This window comes from Aquila chrysaetos, chromosome 1 (assembly GCF_900496995.4).
Source record: "Aquila chrysaetos chrysaetos chromosome 1, bAquChr1.4, whole genome shotgun sequence".
Taxonomy (NCBI): domain Eukaryota; kingdom Metazoa; phylum Chordata; class Aves; order Accipitriformes; family Accipitridae; genus Aquila; species Aquila chrysaetos.
The window spans coordinates 79,380,699-79,400,657 of NC_044004.1; the positions used below are offsets into that span (position 1 = coordinate 79,380,699).

Sequence of the window (19,959 nt, forward strand, 5' to 3'; positions counted from 1 at the left end):
AAGAGTCTTGAAGCCAAGTTGGATCCAAGCACTGTGTGTGTAGAATGATGTGTATATATGAAATTGTATTCGGAGTTGGACTTTGAATGGGATTTTCAAAAGATCTTAGCTGAGTTAAAAGGACTAGTGTCACTGGGCCTTTTGGTTTTAACTCTTACTGATGCTTTAAAAAAATTCTTCTGTCATTGCTACAGGCCATATGAAATACTTGTATTTGAATAACAGCAAAAAATCCAAATGTGATCAAAATCCAAATTTTCAGCATAGATGCACTTCCTTTTCTTTTGGACAAAGTAAAGAGAAGATATGCTAATAGCTATATTTTATATTGCTAGCACAGAAGCTGATTTTTTGCTTATTGCTGTAAACATGCATATGATTTAGTTGACTTCCTAAGTGAACATTTGAGTTGTGCTGAAAATGAAAGAAATAGCAAAATGATTTTAAAGATGACAATTATGCATTTCTGTCTTCCAGGTGAACTTAGTTCTAGACAGATGACTCAGGAAACTGAAATGTTCTGTTTCAGTCCACAGCTCTCCTCTAGCTCCTGTTGACTTCTGTCTTTCTGGGAGAGCTGATTTCCTTTGCATAAGAATATATCCCAGCTTTACCTCTTGTTTCTTCTGCTGATAATTAGAATAATAATGCTTATTATTTCTTACTTGGAGAATGCTATGCCATATAGGCCTATGCTAGAAGTTAGTTTTCAGTAATCTCCGTATTTCCCACAGGGTAATACTCAGTAGCTGGTGATGAGTTCCAAAAGTAACTGAGCTAAGCCTGATACAAACTGGTGGCCATGCTGTGTAAGCTGCTGTATCTTGTTAGTAGCCACATGCATCAACATCAATACTTGTGGTGGAAGTACAAAACTGCTAAAAATCTCCTCATTAAGGAAATATTCTTGGGGTGAACAGGGACAGAAGTGTGATTATAATTTACAGATGTATTTTACAGGAGGAGACTGCAAGTAAAAACGTGTAAGGCAATATGAGGCTGATTGGATGTCTTTGTATCTCTAGCAGCACTGCTTGTCTTTGGTAGGGTATCTTTATTCCAAGTAGATACTAGTATCTTAAACTTCTACCTAAAATAGTCTATGTAACTTCAGATAAAACTTTTGCTGGAGGGGAAGGAAGGAGGGACAAAAGGGAAGGGGAAGAGGAAAGGGAAGGGGAGGGAGAAGATTTCATATTAACAGGATAGCGTAGAAAATAGATTTCCCCTATAATATACTGTCAGTCTGTACATGTAAGTGAAACAAAAAAATAGCAATGAAACCAAAGAAAAAAAACCCAAACAGGCAGAGAGGAAAGGGACAAGTTTAATGATAGAAGAAAAATACAGGTATTGACAGTGGAAAACAGATAAAAGGGAGATCTTCAAAGGATTAAAATATTGCTACTTTCTATTTCCAAGTAAATGCAATGTAATTCTTCCTTGAGTTTTCCAAACTATTTTTTATTTTTCAAAATTTCCCATCATTCTCCTGAATTTTAAGAGGGAGATGCATCACTTGGTCATTTTCTTCTAATGCAGTCAGTATCCCAATCCAAAATTTAAACAGGAGAGTAGGATTTTGGAGGTCCAAAATTCAAAGGAATGATTTTTATTGGCTTGATTAGACTTTGATTCCACTCGGCTTTTTGCACGTACAACCAAATGCATTCTTCTCAATTTTGATTGCAGTTTGAGTTACCATCATGGAACCAAACTAAGGAGATTTTGTTCACACTGGGGAATGTTTTCTTCATCAAGATAGATAGTTCTACTAAAACCCCTATGATATAAAAATCCATAATCTGGTCTGTAACTAGCTGAATGGTAGTTCAAACAAATATATCAATGGATTCTGCCACCTTTATTCACAGAGTGATACTTTAATCTTTAGCTTCACACTTGAGATGGATTTTGATACCCTTAGTTGTGTGAAACAACACCTTGTTTCAGACCTAGCATGACTGATGTTAACGGGACTGCTTACTGAAAAACATGCTAAACTATTCAAATATAGCTCCTTGATTTCAGCAAGACTGTGTATTCGCTGCAGTATTATACAGTAGGTATACACTGAAGACGGCAGACTCTTAAGAATTTTCTACAGTAGCAGTATTTCAATCCTTAGTCCCCAATACAAGTAAAAGGTGAAAGTATAAGACCAGAGTAAAAAGATTTAAAGTGGGAAAAAGCACTGTAAAGCCCCAAGTGAAAATAACAAAATGTGTACAAGCGACCAATAGGAAGACATGGTCATATTTATGATTTACTGTTAAGTGCTAATTTCTGTGGCGTATACTACTCTGCTTGCAAGAACCGGTACTCTTGAATGTATGTATCCCTTCAGTTCCCGATCACTGTGCTTTCACAAGAAACTATTGCATTACATTGCAGCTGCAAAACCCAGCTCACTTCTCTGTTTGATAATTTTGATTTACTGGCTTCTGTCTTACTTGCTGGATTCAAGGCAAACTTTGGCTAAAAATATGTCTGCACTTGGGATGTCAAATTTCCCCCAAATGGGAAATCTTTAACAATTTTTCCAGCTGTCTTTCCACCTCTTTTAGTCTTCAGAACACTCCAGCATCTCTTATAGCACATTCTCTGTGAAATCACAGAGGCAATTCATGATTTTGGATCACAGCTGATCCACATAGCTTACAAACTAAGCCCCTGGCCAATCAATCAGATTCCTGTGGAAGGACCTTTGAACGAGGACAGATTCTGACTGAATTCAGTGGGGCTCTGTGCAGGCCAAAGGTCTATCCAGTTGTATTCTGCTAGTGATCAGTCAGAGTCTAATACTGTATCTATTTTATGCTATGTTAGTAATACATATTACTATTAATATAATTTAATAAGGCACTTCTTTTAAAAAAAAAAAGTCCTCAAATCCCTAGGTCATTAGAACATAGTAGGAGAGGGGGCCAGAAAGAAAGCTCTTCTCTAATAATTTGACATACCGGGAATATTGCTTACTGTTGTTTCTGTTGTAGTAGTCCTAAAGCAAAAACCTAGTGTCCTGCTTACTTAATACAATGGTATCTATTCATTTCAGGATGTTACATTTATAAAACATCTGATAATATGCATAAATGTGCTAAAATTTGTATCTATTTTGATTCTTTAAAAAAGTTCAGATATTTTGGACCCAGATTTGAGGTGATACATCTGATGTTATTAAGTAAGCTAAGGAATACTATTGGCACTGTTTGTGTGCCAGGTTATCACTGCAAACAATTGACTGCAAGCAAAATGGACACTAAGTTTCAGCTATAAGATTTACTCTTCAATAATTGATGGCTTCCACACCTGTGCAGTGACGCCAGCTTTCTTTGCTGAAAATTTTGGCCTCGGAGCAGTAAACAAAGAGGATGTGGTGGTTTCTGGCTTAGAAAATGCAGAGTAGCCTGTAGGTGAACATGATTCATTTACTGGGATAGAGGCATTTGACTGGAACGAAGGTTGTGAACTGTAGGCTGGCACGGAGTACACTGAAGATGCCCGGACATTAGTAGGAGAGCCAGCACTTGGCGGTCTTAAAGGTAGAGCTTGCTTTGAAGTGGACAACTTTGATGTCTGCTTAATAGCAAAGCTTTCCTTAGTACTAGGAGGTTGAAAAGTAAATAAAGATGCATCGAGTTGGTAAGGTTGATGTTTCATAATATCCAAAGCATTGAGACCTTTCTTAGGTTTTCTTTTTGTATTTTTGGTAGCAGCGGTGGACTTAGAGGAAGGCTTGGTAGCAGCAGGAGGATAAGATGGGCAGTGGATGGGATTATAAGCAACAGGTGGAGGTGCTCGGACATTAGATGAATATTTCCAAGAAGCTGGTAAAGATGGAGTCGGAGATGAGGCTCGTGCCATGTTTGCCTGCACAGTCTCTGAATCTACCACATACTTCTCCATTCGAGAGTGCCTTTTGGCAAATAACTGTGCTCCTTTTCCACTCATAGCTGGTGGCATCTCAAAGCGTGGCTTTGTTCCTCCAGCACTTGGTGTGACTGGTGTTGTCTTGGGTGTATGGTTTGGACTCGCTAGGGTTGCCTGAGGCCCTTTGAAAGGACCAGCTAGGTTGAGAGTACTTGGGGGATGGGCAGGAGAATGAGGATACTGTGGAGATTTGAGTGGTGCAGGATATGCTGCCTGAGGTGAGGCTGGTGCTGGGAAAGAAGGAGCCTTGTTAGAAGCCACAGCTGAAGGTGACCAAACTGGTGAAACTGGAGTATCAGCAGTAGGAGAGACCTTGAGTGAAGGCTTTGGAGCAACAGGAGGAGGGGCTTTTTGTTTAGATGCTTGAGTCTGCATGAAATTGCAAGCTTCTGCTCCCAAACTGAGGTAGTCTTCTTCAGGTCCTGACTCAAAACCAGCTCCAGTACCTTTTTTTCCCTCTGCATTGTGTACAAGGGACAACAGGGCAGGATTAGGACTTACTTTGGGTGTTTCTTTGAAAGTGAACATAGGTTTTGAAGTGCCTCTTCTCTTTGCCTCTTGCAGTATCCCAGTTCTTTTGGCTGGCACCGCAATCCTTTCGTCTCTGGATGCTATGTGTTCTGTTGGCTCGGTGGGTGACCACACAGTTGGGGCGGCTCTGCTGGCTACAGGAGCTGAAACAGGTCTGTATAAAGCCTCAGGTGGTGGGCTGATAGAGCAGTAAGGAGGTGGTGCTGGTATATCTGAAAGAGGACTAGTGACATTTCTTGTGGGTGAAAATGGTGCAGCTGCTCGGTTGTGAACCCCAGAAGGGAAGGGTTTAGCAGTTTTATTCAAAGATGCTGCTTTTTGAGCTTCAGAGGACTGAAAAGGGAGGTTTGTGTCCGGTGCTAAGCCAAAGCCATTTTGTTGTACCATTTTGCTACGATTCTGGCTCACGTCTGTGTAGCTTTTGCTCACGCAGGTCTGCTGTCTTGACATTTCTTCCTCTTTTGCTTGATAGACTGAAGAGCTTACTTTCTGGAAGCTCTCTGACATGGTGGCTTCCCTTCGTTCTTCTGTATGCACTGTGCGTGCCTTCATCTCCTCTTGCTCAGCTGTGATCTGATCCATCCTCTGCCGCCTCTTGGCAAACATGAGGGCCCCTTTACCTGTACTCTCTGGAAGCGTCTGCATCTCGTCTCCACTTTTTGTCTTCTTTTCAACCTCAAGTAGACCACTGTCCCAGTCAAACGTCACAATCTTACCGTCGTTGTCAATGTCAGAGAAGAAATCTTCATCTATTTCTGACTCACTTGTTGCAAGCAAACTCACTTCAAAAGTGTTTTCTTTGTCCCCCTCTTCACCTTCACCTTCTTCTCCCTCGTCTTCGTCACGTTCTAACTCCCCAGTACCGTAGCTGACTAGAGTATATTTCCTCGCCCTTTGACGACGCTTCTTGAACATCAACACCCCCTTGGAATTGGGATTGGGAGCTGCTGTCAGCAGCAATGCAATACTTTTACATTTAGATTTGGCTTCTTTGACCTGCTTCTCTGACAGACTCTCACTTCGCCGGAGCCCTATGGAAAGAATCAAAGTGCACGTTTAATTGCACGCAGCCACAAAAATACAGGAATACTAATAACAAATAGTTCTGCATTTATCTATACTGAAATTTACCCGCTGCCCCCTTCCCCTGTATTAAAACACTTATTTTCTTTTGTATAGAGAGATCATTATACTTAAGCTTTTCCCACAATGTCAACAGTGTTGTAAATTCCATACACCCATGCAAGTTCAAAGGCTACATCACTTTCTTTAGGACTTTCTTAGTTCAACAGAAACGTTACGTGTGTCTCTATTTCTAGCGTTCTTGATTTTTATTTCCATAAGTAATCTCAGCAGCAACAGGCAGACGATATTTTCTCATTTATTCAATTTCTGTGATCTGGTATTTACCAAGTGTTTGACCAGAGTTCCTAGGCTTACAGCAGACATTCCCAGCCGGCCAGGCCCATGACTGCATAACATCTGAGACCAAATGAAACTGAGTGTATTCTGTCTGTCGGCGGTAGCAGCTTCTGCCATTTATGTGTTTATTTTACTCATATGAATTACAAAATGTATATAATTGCTAAAAGTCAGTATGCTTCTATGTATTACCTATTTAAAAGCAAGTATACATCCACAAAGGCATACACAGAAAATATTAGCATTAACTTTCAGCCCCTTGGAAGACGTGAGAGTTTGGCCATGGTGCTCAATGAAAGCAGGTTTCAGTCTTTTAACAAGCATTACTTGCCTGAAACGTAATCCAAAATTGTATAGGATATAACAGCTCCAGAATGTTTATTTTGAAAATGTGGCAAGAATGAATACACATTTAAGAACTGAATGAAGGAGGCTCAACTAACTTCTCAAGAGTTTTTGCTACCATTTATCAATAATACGTATTTCTTAAAGCATAAATTACCGGTGTTCATCAAGTAGTAGAACAGGAATAGATGCAACTGTAAAGCTGATAATTCCACTGTACATCAGCATGACTGCTTCCTTGTTATGTGACATAGAGCATGTGCCTCATGGAGCAATGCCAGTCAGGTGGTGTCCCTGTTTCTTTCCCTTCCTTATATTCTACCACCACATCTCACAAATGACAGCCTCAATAGCTTTTCCCTTTTAAATAGCTAGAATTTAAAGCTGTTCCTGCCTAAATTAATGGTCCCCTTCCACTTAATTTCAAAAGGAAAAAGTGTGCCTCTGATATATGAAAATGGAACAGTAAATTATTTAGTATCTTTTGCTAGCTTAAAAAAAGCAAACTCATTAAAGAAAGCCATGTGATGTATTTTCTATTAATGATCCTTTTAGCCATGTCAGTAGATGGCGTCTGATACTTCTCCTATTAAAGACAATTGGAGTTTTGCCATTATGCCAGATGATGGCATGACCGGACCAATGGTTCTCACAAGAACCTATAAAAGAGAAAAGAGCATGGCACCCGAACCAGCAATTTGTAATATTTTATTGTGAGAGGGCCAAATCACAAAATCCTTGGCCCAGTTCTTTGGCGATCCAAATGCTTACAATAGTCACTAAAAACATTTTCCAAAAGTATGGGCTGTAGAGTGCCTCTGCAAACAGAAAGATGTAAGTTCTATGCTTTCAACTAAGCTACTTGCATCAGCAGTGAGTGTTTTTCTGGGAAGGGGATTCAGCAGGTACCCGTACCCTTTCCCTGTGGAAAGCAAAAATGGAAACTTTTCATTTTGCTGGCATATGTTTTCTTAATTCATCTGGATAGTTACTTAATCAATAGTTCCAAAAGATGGCAGAAGAAATGTTAACTCTTCGGGTAAATACAATCTGATTACTATTTACAGAGAAAATTTCTGCTAAAGAGATCAAACCCCTATAATAAATGTTCTTCTCTAGTTTAGACTTAAATGCTGCATTATAGCTTTTAATTTTATAAAAAACACACATAGTATTTGCTGTGCACAGATTATTCCCCTATGCTTGGCAATTTGTTTGTTCTAATGTGTAGACAGGATTTTACAAATAATAGTAATAATAATAAAAGCAAATTTTAATAGATTAAATCAGTGGTTCCTAAGGATAATGACCTGCCACTAGATTAGAAGGAATTGAGATTGTCATAGTTGAGATGGGAAAAGGACAGAATCTATGTCCTGCTTGAAAGAAGAGTTTATCATGTAGTATGTAGTTCATTCTTCGTACTTTTGCCTTATTAGACAGGCACTGCAAGTAATTCTCTAAGAAAGACAGGCACAGTCCCACAGTTGGTTCTAACTTCGCAGCCAAAATGTAAAGCATGTGCACTTTTCTTTTATGCTTCATTTAATATGCCAAAAATATGTGGATTGCATACAGACACTTAGGCATAAGTAACTGCTTAATCCACTTGCCAATAAGATACAAATGGTTATCATGCTAAAAATATGCTTACAGAGGAATTAGCAGTGGGTTAGCAGACTAATTCCAACACTGCATATGAAATAGCTTGTTGCTACAGTATATCACTGCACACATTCAAGCACCTTTGACATACTGCTACTAAATCCCCAGACAGGATTCTTAACATTGTTGGGAAAGAGCAAGCAACCAATAGAAAGGTCCCAAATGAATAAAATAATAAATAAATAAATAATATGTATCTACACTCAGTCAATTAATATTGTATCCAGTTGCAAGTTTACTTTCATGTAAACTTCTTGGGCACATTTTGAAGCTGACCTCTGGGTATGGGAGTCAGAAGAAATAGCATGTTCACTTTACAGTCTGGAGAAGACTGACAAAACTGAAAGGATCATGTAACAGTTATACACATGCTAGTGTCTGTCAAAATCTCTTCTGCAGGCAACATCAAGCTTTTCTATTAGCCTTTTTAATTAACTTTCAAGAGCAGTGGCATGGCTTTGATTTTAGATAATGCAAATGACAACACAAAGTTTTTGCTATAAAAGGAGAAATCCACAGGATTTGCTTAGACATGTGCAAGCAACTTGCTTTTTTTGTTAATATTCTACAGATTGCCTCTGAATATACATTAGAAGACCAGTGGAATTCAGATCCTTTTTGGAGATGTAAGTATTTTTAGTTGGACAAAGTCATGAGTTAAATTCAAAGTGGAAGTCTACTAAGCAAAGTTATTCAACACAGTTAAGGCATTGGTGTACTTCTGGCTCATCACCAGGAGCATTGTATTACCCTGAAAAAATATATAAAGCAAGAACAGAAACATCATTTAAAAGAAAAAGAGAGAGGGAAATTTAGAAAACTGCAGAAAAAAACTCTAAACATTGTTTTTCTAATGCAGCCTAAATTCTGAAATTATGTTTAAAGTTAAAAAAGATACCCGCAGGCAGTGCAAATGATTAGATGGGACATACTTACTTGCGTGCCTCGCCCTGTGCTTGAGAGGTCTGTGATCCCTTTCCGAGTGCTGGTCGTCTTCTCCCTGCTCCGTGCCTTCTGATGAGATTGCAAAGGAGAGAAGGGAAGGAGGTGCTTCCGACTGCCCTCCTTCCACTTGAGAATCAACACACCCCCTTTCAGCTAGGGACCTGGGTGCTTCCTTCTCCCTGTCCGAACAGTCTAGGATCACCTCTACCCTGGGGAGAGATGGAGCTGCACCTTGGATCCTCTTGACCTCTTTGCCACTAGAAAACTGGACTACTTTGCTTGACCACTGGATGTTGCCCTCTTTCACTCCCAGGGGAATTGCAATTACAGGGCTAGTCCCAACTTCTTGTACACTGGGTGCTCTTCCTGAAGGGGTGCATTTTTCTGCCCCTAAGAGAGTCACAGCAGGAGGATTGGTGCCCTTGTGTGCATCATTTGAGAGGGACAACTGCAGCTCAACCATAGTACCTGGCCTTCTTTCTTCTGTCTTCCCTCTGAAAGCAGCTTCATCTGTCACAAGCACTTTGGAGGTGCCTATCACTTTAGGAGTAATTCTGTGGCTTTGTGTGGTCTCTTGTTTCGTTTCAGAAAAGTGTTTGTTGCTTTCTCCTGCTCCCTGGTGAGTCTCACTGTATATCTCTGTGATGCATAAATCTCCACGGGGTATCTCTTTCGCTGTGTTAATTTGCAGTGTAGTACTCTGCCTATAGTCCTCATTTTTTATGTTATCGTGTTTTCCATTTTCTCTTTCACTGCTCAAGGTTTCATTTATTCCATTGGAGGATCTGCACATACATCAACAAGGAATTCAAGAAATTAAGCTGCTGTAAACACAGCAATTGTAAGTACAGTTACAAAAGCAATTTCTGTATAGCATTTTTCCCCCTATATGAATTGTGGTACCTGCTAGCAGGTCCATTTAAGTAGAAAAATTTTCCTAGAATGTAAAGGTCTTAAACAGAAGCATCTTTGTATCTTTCAGAATTCTTCAACTTAACAGTTCAGTAACAGGGAAATTACACTACTGCGGTAGAACAATGATCCTACTACCATCCTTCTGCAATGTTGAATTATATCATTCCTAACATCAGTATGCTTTCACAGACACATTTCTGTTACAGTGTTTCTAAACAAATGCTGCTGAGACTTCTGGAACAACGCTTCTTCATATTTCACATGTGCATGAGAAAATTAACTGTGCATGACATCAGAAGAGTGGTTAGTTTTTGGCTCTGTGGCTACTACTACAACTGTTTTAGGCGCCATCCTCACATATAGCTCCTGTCCCAAAAAGTTTACTCTCTAAGAAAGGGGTAAGTACTGGATGAGGATCAGATGGAGGGGAATGAATACTTGAAATACATTCAGAGAATTCCTGCGAGGAATATATCATGGAATAATTAAAACATTCTGGGCTTATTCCAGTGATGCAGTGAGAAAGGGTAGTGAACCCCTACAAAATTTCCTAGTTATTAAAAAATACATATTTCTAACTGGCAAACGTTACTTTGACTTCCTGAAGCCTGCTATATACCTCAGTGTAGCTCCCTTTTATAAACTGTTCATTCCCCTGGCCCAGTTAGGACTCCTAGTGTACTCTCTAGCTTCTTCTTTCAGTACTCTGGGCCATACTGACTACTATTAATTCAAGAAGAAACCTTTTCTGTACAGCAAGACTGCAGCATGTTATTAAGGCTTTCTGTTGAGTAGAAGGTAGCAAAGCACTTTTTTCAAATGAGGGAAGCAGTAGGTACCCTCAGTAAAATAGTAATATCAAGTATTATGGAGATTTCTGAAATCAAATTCTGAAATCAAAAGTGGGTCTGAAACTTTGGAACCCCATACAAAGAAAGACTGGAAGAAGCAACAGAAGAAATAAATTTGTCAGTGCGCTGAAGAAGCTTTAATATCACTTGGTTTTCTAGCCATGCAGCATACTGTTTGTAGCAGTCTGGGTCTGCCTCAAATAGCACAAGATGTGTAACATCCATTAAACCACATATGGAGCTACATAAAGGTCAGACAGATTTTAATTTAGGGAGCTCCTTGTGAGTGCCGCTGGATTCCATCGTATTATGCTATTTGGATGATCAATTGTACTGCTCTTAAGTACAGATATATTACAGAAAGCTGTAAACATTTCCTTGTAAGATATGAGACTGGGGGCTGGGCCAGCTAAATGTTAGCCTTTATTGGTAGCTGAGTGATTGTGTGTATATGTGAGAGAAAGATTTCCACCTTAAAAGGTGCTTGCTACTTATGGATATACTTCTACTCTATATAGACTTAAATGTATATCCATGTGTCAGGAGGCATAATACTGGATCTGATCTCTATTTTGTCATTTAAGATTCTGCTTTGTCAAATTATTATTTTTGTTTCAGGTCTTTCCAGCTCACTGCAGGAGCAACACCCCTGGTGTAATTCCAGGAAGGAAGCAGAACTCATGGAGTCAGCACGGCAGGGTTTGTCTCAGAGTCATGTTTTACTCCCTACATGGTGCATTTAATTTTGGTATGCACTGAGCACACTCCCTGCTTCCCCCTGGAAATTTTCTTTCTAGACTCAGCAGTAGCCCAAGAATTGCTAATACTGATGTGAAAAGGGGAGGCTAGTGTTTCTGTTTCTGTCCCCACTCTCAACGTTTCCCAGATACATCTGTTCAGCATTTGTCGGGAAGGTCAGCAAGATGCTCCCCCACATGGCATCTGGAGAGTGCCTGCCCTGCAGGGTGTTTCTTTCCTCTAATCCTGTAAACCAAAGGTTTTGTGGGCACTGCTGGTCAGTTACTGACTGTGGTTTACAGGGTACTGGGAGAACCTTTTGTAGACATCAAAGGCCAAGTAGCATTTTAAAAACTACTTTAAAAGCCTAATTTTCCTCCCAGTAAGCTTAGTAAGAGCAGAATTAGGCCAACAATGGTTGCCTATGAAAATCTCATCCTTCATGCAAATAGTTTAGGAACAGTCAGAAGCTTCCCAAGGAGAAATATTCTTCCCTGCCAGCAAAAGATGCTTGGATGTAAAGATCACCATTGGAACACCACTTTAATTAGGCATTATTCTTTCCTCATGATTTTCAGCATTTTCTTGAGATGACTGCTCACAAGTGGCTACTCAGGAAAGGAAGGATTTGCTTCTCATTGCTCTCGGAGGATGCTAAGACACTTCCTGAAAAATCCTTCTGGTGGTAGTGCTGAGAGGGCTACTATCCACAAGGGAGGTGGCAGGGGAAGAGAAGTGTTTCAGTTTATTCTCCCATACCCTGGAGGATACTGACAGTAGGGGCTGGGAATTGGGGAAGATGAGCTGATGAGAAGAAATTCAAAGATTCTCATGGTGAATTCCTTTAGAACATTTTAGTCACTTTCAGAGTGTTGAGCAACTGCAATTTTCTTGAAATTTCTAACAGACACAGTTTCGTTCCATGAAACACTGAATTATGTGGTCTAAGCACTCTGTTTTGGTTCTGATTTTCAGGACGTGTCTTGCCGTTCACTATACATTCAAGCAGGGGCAATGGAGTGAATGGAAGATGTGCTGTCACTTTCAGCTAGTGTACTGTGGCCTTCAGACCAACTGAAATATCAGTTATAGAGCAGCAACAGGCAGGAGTCAACGCATATGGATCTATTTCTATGGCTGCAAAGAAGACAGCTGGTCAGCCACAAATATCATCTTTACAAGTGCAGTTCCAGTAGTCATGTTATGAATTAAAAACATAAGAATGCAGATATCACATGAGGAGCACTCAAATGGTACACTGCTGAACCAGAAACAAGAGCTATGCACTGTGGAGAAGGTAAGCTGTAATCCTCACCTATCACTGTTCCCCTGATCTCATCACATTGATCCATTTCTTAGCCCAAGACAACGTGCACAGACAGGTCATGCAAAATGTCTGTTATAAATAAAATGAATACTCCTTGAGAGCAACTTGTTTTGAAGGTAGATTGTAACTTTGAACTACTAGACACTTTAGGAAAGTTCCTTTGCGCAGCTTGCAGAAACCACAGAGGAATTTTACATGCTGTTTAGACATCCCTGGTAACCAGAGACAAGTGCCTTTTTTGCACCAGAGTCCCTTCAGCCTTTCCAGTGACACTCCTCTGTTAGCTGTTGTGATTAATCCTGACCCCTTCTGTCCTCCCAGTCCTGCCTGGGGGGAGAGCAAATCCAGGGAACAGCAGTAGCTTGTGGGGAGGAGCCATAATTCCTGACAAGGAGTGTGGAAGTCTCAGGTCTTCTTTTCCTCTTCTTACCCACAGTGAAGGCAATTCAGAGTTCATCTTGTCTGAATTCACAAAGTCCAGGGAGAATGTGCTTACTGTAGGTGGTTCTGAACTCAAGATTGCATGCATTACACTGATGACAATTACAGAACAGTCATTAGAATAGACTGATGTGCAGTGAGCAGTAATGCTGGCTTGCTTGCAATTTTACATGAAGGTTCTCTACTCTAAGAAGCTGGAAGCATTTTCAATGAAAGCTGAAATTCACTATCACTGTTTTATAAATGGAGAAGCTGAGACCCAGAGAGCTGTGACCTGCCCCACCTCATCTAGCGAAGTGCTAACAGCTACAGAAATAGAATTCATGATTTCCAGACCTTCTCCCCCTCCTGACGTATTTTGCCCCCCAAGAAGACCATTTGCCATGTCATCATCAAGGCATATCTGTCTAACACACTTTCTCCATCTACAAAGCTTTTGCTTTTTGTAAGCCTCACTTCCATATCTATGGGGAATAACAACACTTCACTACTTCAAAGGGGTGGAAAGAATAATTGAAGTCAAGACTCTGCAGTATGCAGATATAGTAGTGGACACCTTGTAAGTATTAAGAATACCTAGTAAGAAATAAAATCGTTACATTTGGAGACTGTACTCTTAATTCTGTGCCTGATCTGTGCTGTTCAAATTATATACAATAATTCCTTCAGATCAAATAGTCTGTCTTTCCTCCCTTTTCCATACAGACAAGCAGAGTTACAGACATTAATAAGAGGACTATCAGAAGCTCACAGTATAAGTCTGCAAAATAAGTGCATTCAAAACCAGCATTTTCTATGTGGTTCCCTGAACAGAATTGCACCAAAGCATTCTGAGCATTCCTGTACCTCTTGATAAGCATCTGCAGGGCATCAGTCAAGCTTTCCATCAGAACAATAACTTCAGCATAGGTTAAGTCTCCACAAGGCTTGCCATTGATAGACACCACCTCATCTCCCTCACACAGTCCAGCCTTAGCTGCTTTGCTCTTGCTGCGAACCTGCAATGAATCAAAAACAAATTCCAAATTGCACAATTAGTGTTCATTTGAAAACAGCAGCAACCATGTCCTCAACTTACTTTTGTCTGTACAAAAGAAAAAGGATCAATAATATTGATCATAAACAAATTTCTAGTAACACAAACGAATAACTTGTCCCAGCTGAGGTTAATACTGTTCTGGCCAGTAATAACAAATACAAAAACTTCTGGTTTACTGAGCTTGTGAGCTAGATGTCAAACAGGCTGGAAATTTTTTTCAAAAAGGGAGACATAGAAGTTTGGGACAACAATCAATTGATCAGAGTTTAGCAGAAATGCAAAAAATCTCATTAGTTTCTCCCAAAATGAAAGACTACTAGAGCTGAATTCTATGCCAAGATTTTAAAAGAGTGTGTAACTTCAGGCTCCTCTGGGCAGAATGTCAATATCTACATGCTGTTAGAGCTGTAGGTATACAGACTGCTGGTATACTGGACACTTTTCCTTAGATGCCCAATGGTAGGTTTAGTTGCCAAACTATAAACATCTGAGCCACTGGAGATCCTAAATCCATGTTTAGTCATCTGAGTAAGTGCCCGGATTTATTAAAGTTAAGACACGCCTGTTATGGTTTAACCTTCCCTGTTAAGTACTCATTCAAGAATCTTATGCAGCTCGGTTTTTGCTGTTTCACTTCTTCTTCCACTGGCAGCGTGTTATAACTTATCACAGTCTTTGTATAACAAAACCTAGACAGCTTTACCACCACTCAAGGTATGCCATACAGTTGACTGCTATTTTTAAAGTACATATTTGGCAAACAGTATGTTATATTAACCAGGATGCTTGCAGGAGTCTATTTTAGAATGACACATACACATAAAAGGGCTGTCCTTGGGTTCTTTGCTCTCAGTCTTCTACCTGGTGGTGCAAGTCCTTTGGCCTTATACGATATTCAGTTGGTGGGTTGATACATTACCGTTACTAATTCTCGTAGCATTTTCTTGAAAATTTTTAAAGAAGTAGTGTGGTTCTACCACACTCACAGCAGCAGAGTCAGTCCCCACTGACTCTAGGAAAGTTACTTCTGATTCACACCAGATTTGAGGGTGCAGCTGTCCCACAGACTCATGGAATTGTCCCCAGTTATACTATTAGGCCACTGGGCTGGTACCTAAGATGCATTTCTGGAGGCAATTTTGAAAAGTTTCTTGGAGTCAGGATGATATGTGGAATAAAGAGTGAGACTTCATGTTTTTCAGTGGCACAGCCATATATCTTTGTTGTTTCAATTTATACATACCCATATGTCATATTATGGCTTTTTGAGCAGTGCAGAAACAGAAGCCTGGTGCATACATAAGCCAGTTTCTACCTTGCAGAGTTAACATTTACAAATATGGTGTGGTATGCAGCTCTGTATCTCCCCTTAGGCAAGAGCATAAACATCCTTGTGCTTTGGGAAGAAATGACAGTTTAGACAGTGTTTAGAATGTTTTGCTTCATATATGAGCTAGGATTTGGGTTGAGGGTTTGTTATTGTTTTTTTAAATAGGAGGGTATGCTATTAAAATTTTACAAGACATCTTAGGCCTGAATGTAAATATTTAATGTAGGTGCTAGCAAGAATTCAGAATGACCCTTTTTCAAAAAACATGTGAACAGCAGTTATAGCAACATGTGAACTCTGAAATAGCATAATGTGATACCTAGATTGTGAGAAGACTTGTTTCTGTTTCTTTATTAAGTGTCTGAGAATTTGGGGTCAGTTCTGTCATAGATTACCATTACAGCTGTCTCAGGAGAGAAACTGTTACCCATTCTGTAACTTCAGTGATTTATGTCAAAAAGCAAAAGTACAAATGTACCATGTTAATATGTCTACGTGAATTGCTAGACAGCTCAACCACTTTCATAATTTTTTAAACAGACTCCTTGGTAGCATTCAAAGAAAATAGACAAGGGCATTGAATTTCCTTTTAAAGTTCTTGAAAGGGCCTCTCAGTTCATTTTGTTGCCTTGTGAATTGTTGAAAGATCACAATTGTGAGATATTTGGACCTTCATACAAAAACTCAGCCCCTTCTTTGGCTGGTCATGCAGGAAAGAAATTACTGTAAGTTGCTATATTTCACTCTCTGGTAGCATTTCAGTTGATATGCACATTAGAGCAAATTTCCTGTTGGTATTGTATTTCCAGGTTTATCTACATAAATCAAACCTTTAACATGATTTTGCCATTGCAGGATCACACTGCACATGCTGTACATATTAATGGTTCTCCTGACTGTATGTCAGCTTTTTCCCCAGCCTCTCCCAGAGGCACCTGTGCCTCCCAAATTTGAACAATGTCTATATAAAATCACTGCGGTTTTATCCTTTTTGTGTGTGTGTTTCTGTTGGGGAAATAAACGGGAGGAGAGAGCACTGGCAAAAAATGAGCAAGGGCAGGTTGTATAGTAAATTCTAGCAGGTTGCTGCTAGGGTAGAAGTATGCCATCATCATTTGTGTTATTTTAGCCTCAGGATATCACCAGGTTATTCAGCAATATGTAGACAGCCTTGCCAGGCAAGCTGTAATTGTTTCTGGTTTTGTTTGTTTGTTTTCACTGGAAACCCACAAAAATGAATTACTCATGTAAACCAAAACTTCTTAGATTTCGGGGAAAAAAAGGGGAAAAAAAAAAAGAAGGACAACAAAAAAAATCCCAAGAAGATTTGTGGAAAGCAGGATCTTCCTAGTAAAATATGTGTTTAGTGGACAGTTTTCCCTCAAAGGAAGTTTTGGCAGAAAGCCTTTGATGAGCCCACTGGGAAACAAAAGCTGCCTTTGTTAGCAGAAATACAACTTGGTCACACAGGGGACAGTAAGAAACCTTCATCCAGTTCTTGGGAACTTAAGGCAAGGCATATTTGGTTGTAAAGCAGAAGAGATTCTTCCAAAACTAGTGATTGCTGTTGCCTTATAGCGCGGCCAAGATTTCCTCAGTTACTTGTTTCTCCTATCTGCTTTGGGCTGGAGTTTTCTTTAGGAAGGAAAAGTGGTTTTTCCTGTAAAATTTGGGAATGGGCTCTCACTACTAGAAAAATATGTTTGTAAAGATTTTCTTAGTTTTTCAATGCTTGCAATACTGGTATAATGCAGCGAAGCTGAGTCTGTACCGTTAGTGCTGAACCTGTCAAGATACCAGCTGCTCCTGGGGCATTTTGAAGGGCTTTAGCCCACTTTCCCCTGGTGCTGCCTGTATTGCTTTTCTGCTCCCCCTCAGTCAGGATTCTCCCTTTTTATTATTCAAGTTATATATCATGCGCTCATTAGAATGCTTTGGTTTTCTTCCAATCACAAAATTTCCAATGAAATGGCAATGGAAATATTTACTTTGAATTCCAAAAGTTTTAAGGAAATCATTGCACAAGGTGTATTGGCATTGCAGCGGTACTGACCTTAGTCAATGCTGTGCATGCTCTGCCCATAAGGAGTTTTAGATTTCTGAATTTTAACAGTATTAAAGTGTTGTATATAAATAGCTGTACACAAAGACTTCAGGTTATTTTGAGCCATTTGTTATAATATTCTCTAATTTCAGGTGTTTAGATCGCTGTGGCTGGAGGGTGTGAAACACAGTGCTTGATTATTTGGACAATTTACCTGAAGTATGTAATTTCTTTTCATTCCCAGATTACTCCTGTATCCAGAATCTCCCACTATCAGAGGCACCCCTTGCTGCTTAAAACATCAAGTGCTGAGCAATTCCTCATATCCACAGAGATGTTAATCGTAGGGGAAACTTCCTTTGTGAAGAAGTTAGCCTGGATGCTCGCCGTTATCTGAACACCATGGAGGAGCCAGGACCCTCTGTGAGCAGCGCAGCATGAACCTGCACAAGCAGCAGCAGCCCTCGTCCCTGGGACAGAAGGCCACAGGGGCTGGTGGAAGGCTCCTCAGCCCCTCACCTGGCACCTATTTACAATCAGCTGCTGTAACGAGGGAGTGGGGGTTGTCCAGAGGCTCTTCAGGAGGGTCTATAAAGACTTGGGCTGGAGACTGTGAGGGAGTAAGGTCTGGGTGCTGTGATGTGCTGGTGAGAGATCACATCCCAAAGGCACAGGTATGTGGGGGGAAAAGTGTGGGATAGTAACTTGCTGTGGGTTGGTGGTAGCTGTGGGATGCTGCTGGGGCTGGAGTAGTCATAGGTGCCTGCAGCACATGGCAATTTCATTCAGTTTCTTAACTGGTGGAAGGTGAATAAACTGAGGGATACATGGTGGCTGTGCTCATGCTAGTGTGGGGCAAAGGAGGGGTTTTGTAGACAAAGCTAATGCTGAGTCCCAAGCCTTCATGCTGTGTATGCTGTAGTGTTTTTGCTTTAAACTAGCTCTAGTCTCATTCTGTCACCTGGGGACTCCTTGCCAGATAGCAGGTCTGTTCCTTTGATTTGCCCTCTAACAGGTCTGTTAGATATGTTCCTTTGATTTAATCTGAAAGCAGTTTAGTTTGTACAACCCAAAACTGTTCCATGCTATGAAACAACATATGGTGAATCAGGATAATATGGAATCTTGCCTCAGAAAATGTAATCCTGATGGTGCTAAAAAGCTAAAGTAGATGCACCTGTTACTTGTTGTGGCTGCACCTGGAGGCACAGACAGCAACTGGGGCTCAGCTTACCAGCTGATGATCTTGGTTGTGTGTCTGGGCCCTATAATAGGCATATCAGAGAGTTGAGGTATGTTGAACCTGATAACAGGGTCAATGACTTGTAGTTTAAAGCAAGGCAAATGGACTTGAGGACGCTACAGTCCTGGTTCTCCAATTGTGCAACTAAGAAGTTATTAGGATATTTCATAGCCTTTTACCAGTAACTTTTAGGAAGGATGACATATATCTTATTCTGGTGTGCTGCTAGGAGTACACACCTGTGTCTGGGACATGTGTCTAAGTGGTGTGCTTCAGATGTAGCCTGACTGAGCAATCAGACTCAATGATTGCTCAGCCTGACTGAGCAACCAATCTGAGAAAATGAGCAATCTGAGCACAAGTGCAATCCATTTAGCCTAAGTCCTTATCTATTAAAGTAAGACTTTTTTGTGGCTTTAAAAAAAAAAAGTGTGTGTGTATATATATGTATATATATATATATATGTATACTTGCACAGCAATGTTCTTAATGCAAAGTAAGCTTTCCAAACCATGAGTTATTCTCAGAACTATTTACTGATCCTTTCTCAGTTTGCCAGCAGCTTTTAGACAACAGAACAGAAAATATTGCTGCTGGATGTAGTGGGAATACACTTCCCTTGCTCATACAGAGAGTTGCTTCTTTCATTGAGGGGTCACCTCTGGAAGAGCCTATTTAGTTGAATATCCTATCTAATTCCTGAAGCCTCTTCTGAATGGTGGTATGGTCCTCAAGGCTTGAAGCTGGTTTCGGTGAACTTTATTTACACGTGTAAGTCCTCAGTGTTAATCTTGAGTTTTTGGTGGATGGCTTTGTGTATTCTTATGGTGAAACATGTTGCCCAAAATAGCATGGCTTACAAGGCAAATGGGACTTCTGTAGATCAGTTGTCGGTCTTCGTCATTGTTTACTACTGCAGTTATGTCAGCTGCAAACTTTACCAGCAGTGACTTTGTGTTTTCTTTTAGACTGGTGATTAAACATCAATAAGAAAGGGTGAAGGGAGCTTAACAAGGATATGTCCTTTGACTACTGCTATGCCCCCATTGAATAATGATTTCCAATTTAAGGTTACTTTCTCAGACCCAACAACTAGCCAGCTTTTAAAGCAGTGTATTTTACTACAGTAGCAAACTGTGTCCTTAGATGTCTTGCCATCATCAATAATGAAGAACTGTGTTTAAGAAAT

General features: G+C 40.1%; 2 protein-coding genes across 2 annotated transcripts in view; one reads left to right on the forward strand and one right to left on the reverse strand.

Annotated features, from left to right (window-relative positions):
• Positions 1-19,959, reverse strand: part of SYNPO2 (synaptopodin 2) — a 99,070-nt gene that overhangs the window by 18,989 nt on the left and 60,122 nt on the right. Inside the window, exons 2-4 of the mRNA XM_030025469.2 lie at positions 13,960-14,111; positions 8,833-9,626; positions 3,313-5,495 (exon numbers count right to left, since the gene is read on the reverse strand). Of these exons, the coding sequence (XP_029881329.1) occupies positions 3,313-5,495; positions 8,833-9,626; positions 13,960-14,111 (3,129 nt within the window). The remainder of the gene's footprint in view (positions 1-3,312; positions 5,496-8,832; positions 9,627-13,959; positions 14,112-19,959) is intronic.
• SEC24D (SEC24 homolog D, COPII coat complex component) overlaps positions 18,029-19,959 on the forward strand; it is a 135,530-nt gene continuing 133,599 nt past the window's right edge. Inside the window, exon 1 of the mRNA XM_030025526.2 lies at positions 18,029-18,200. The gene's annotated coding sequence lies outside the window, so the exon portion shown is untranslated. The remainder of the gene's footprint in view (positions 18,201-19,959) is intronic.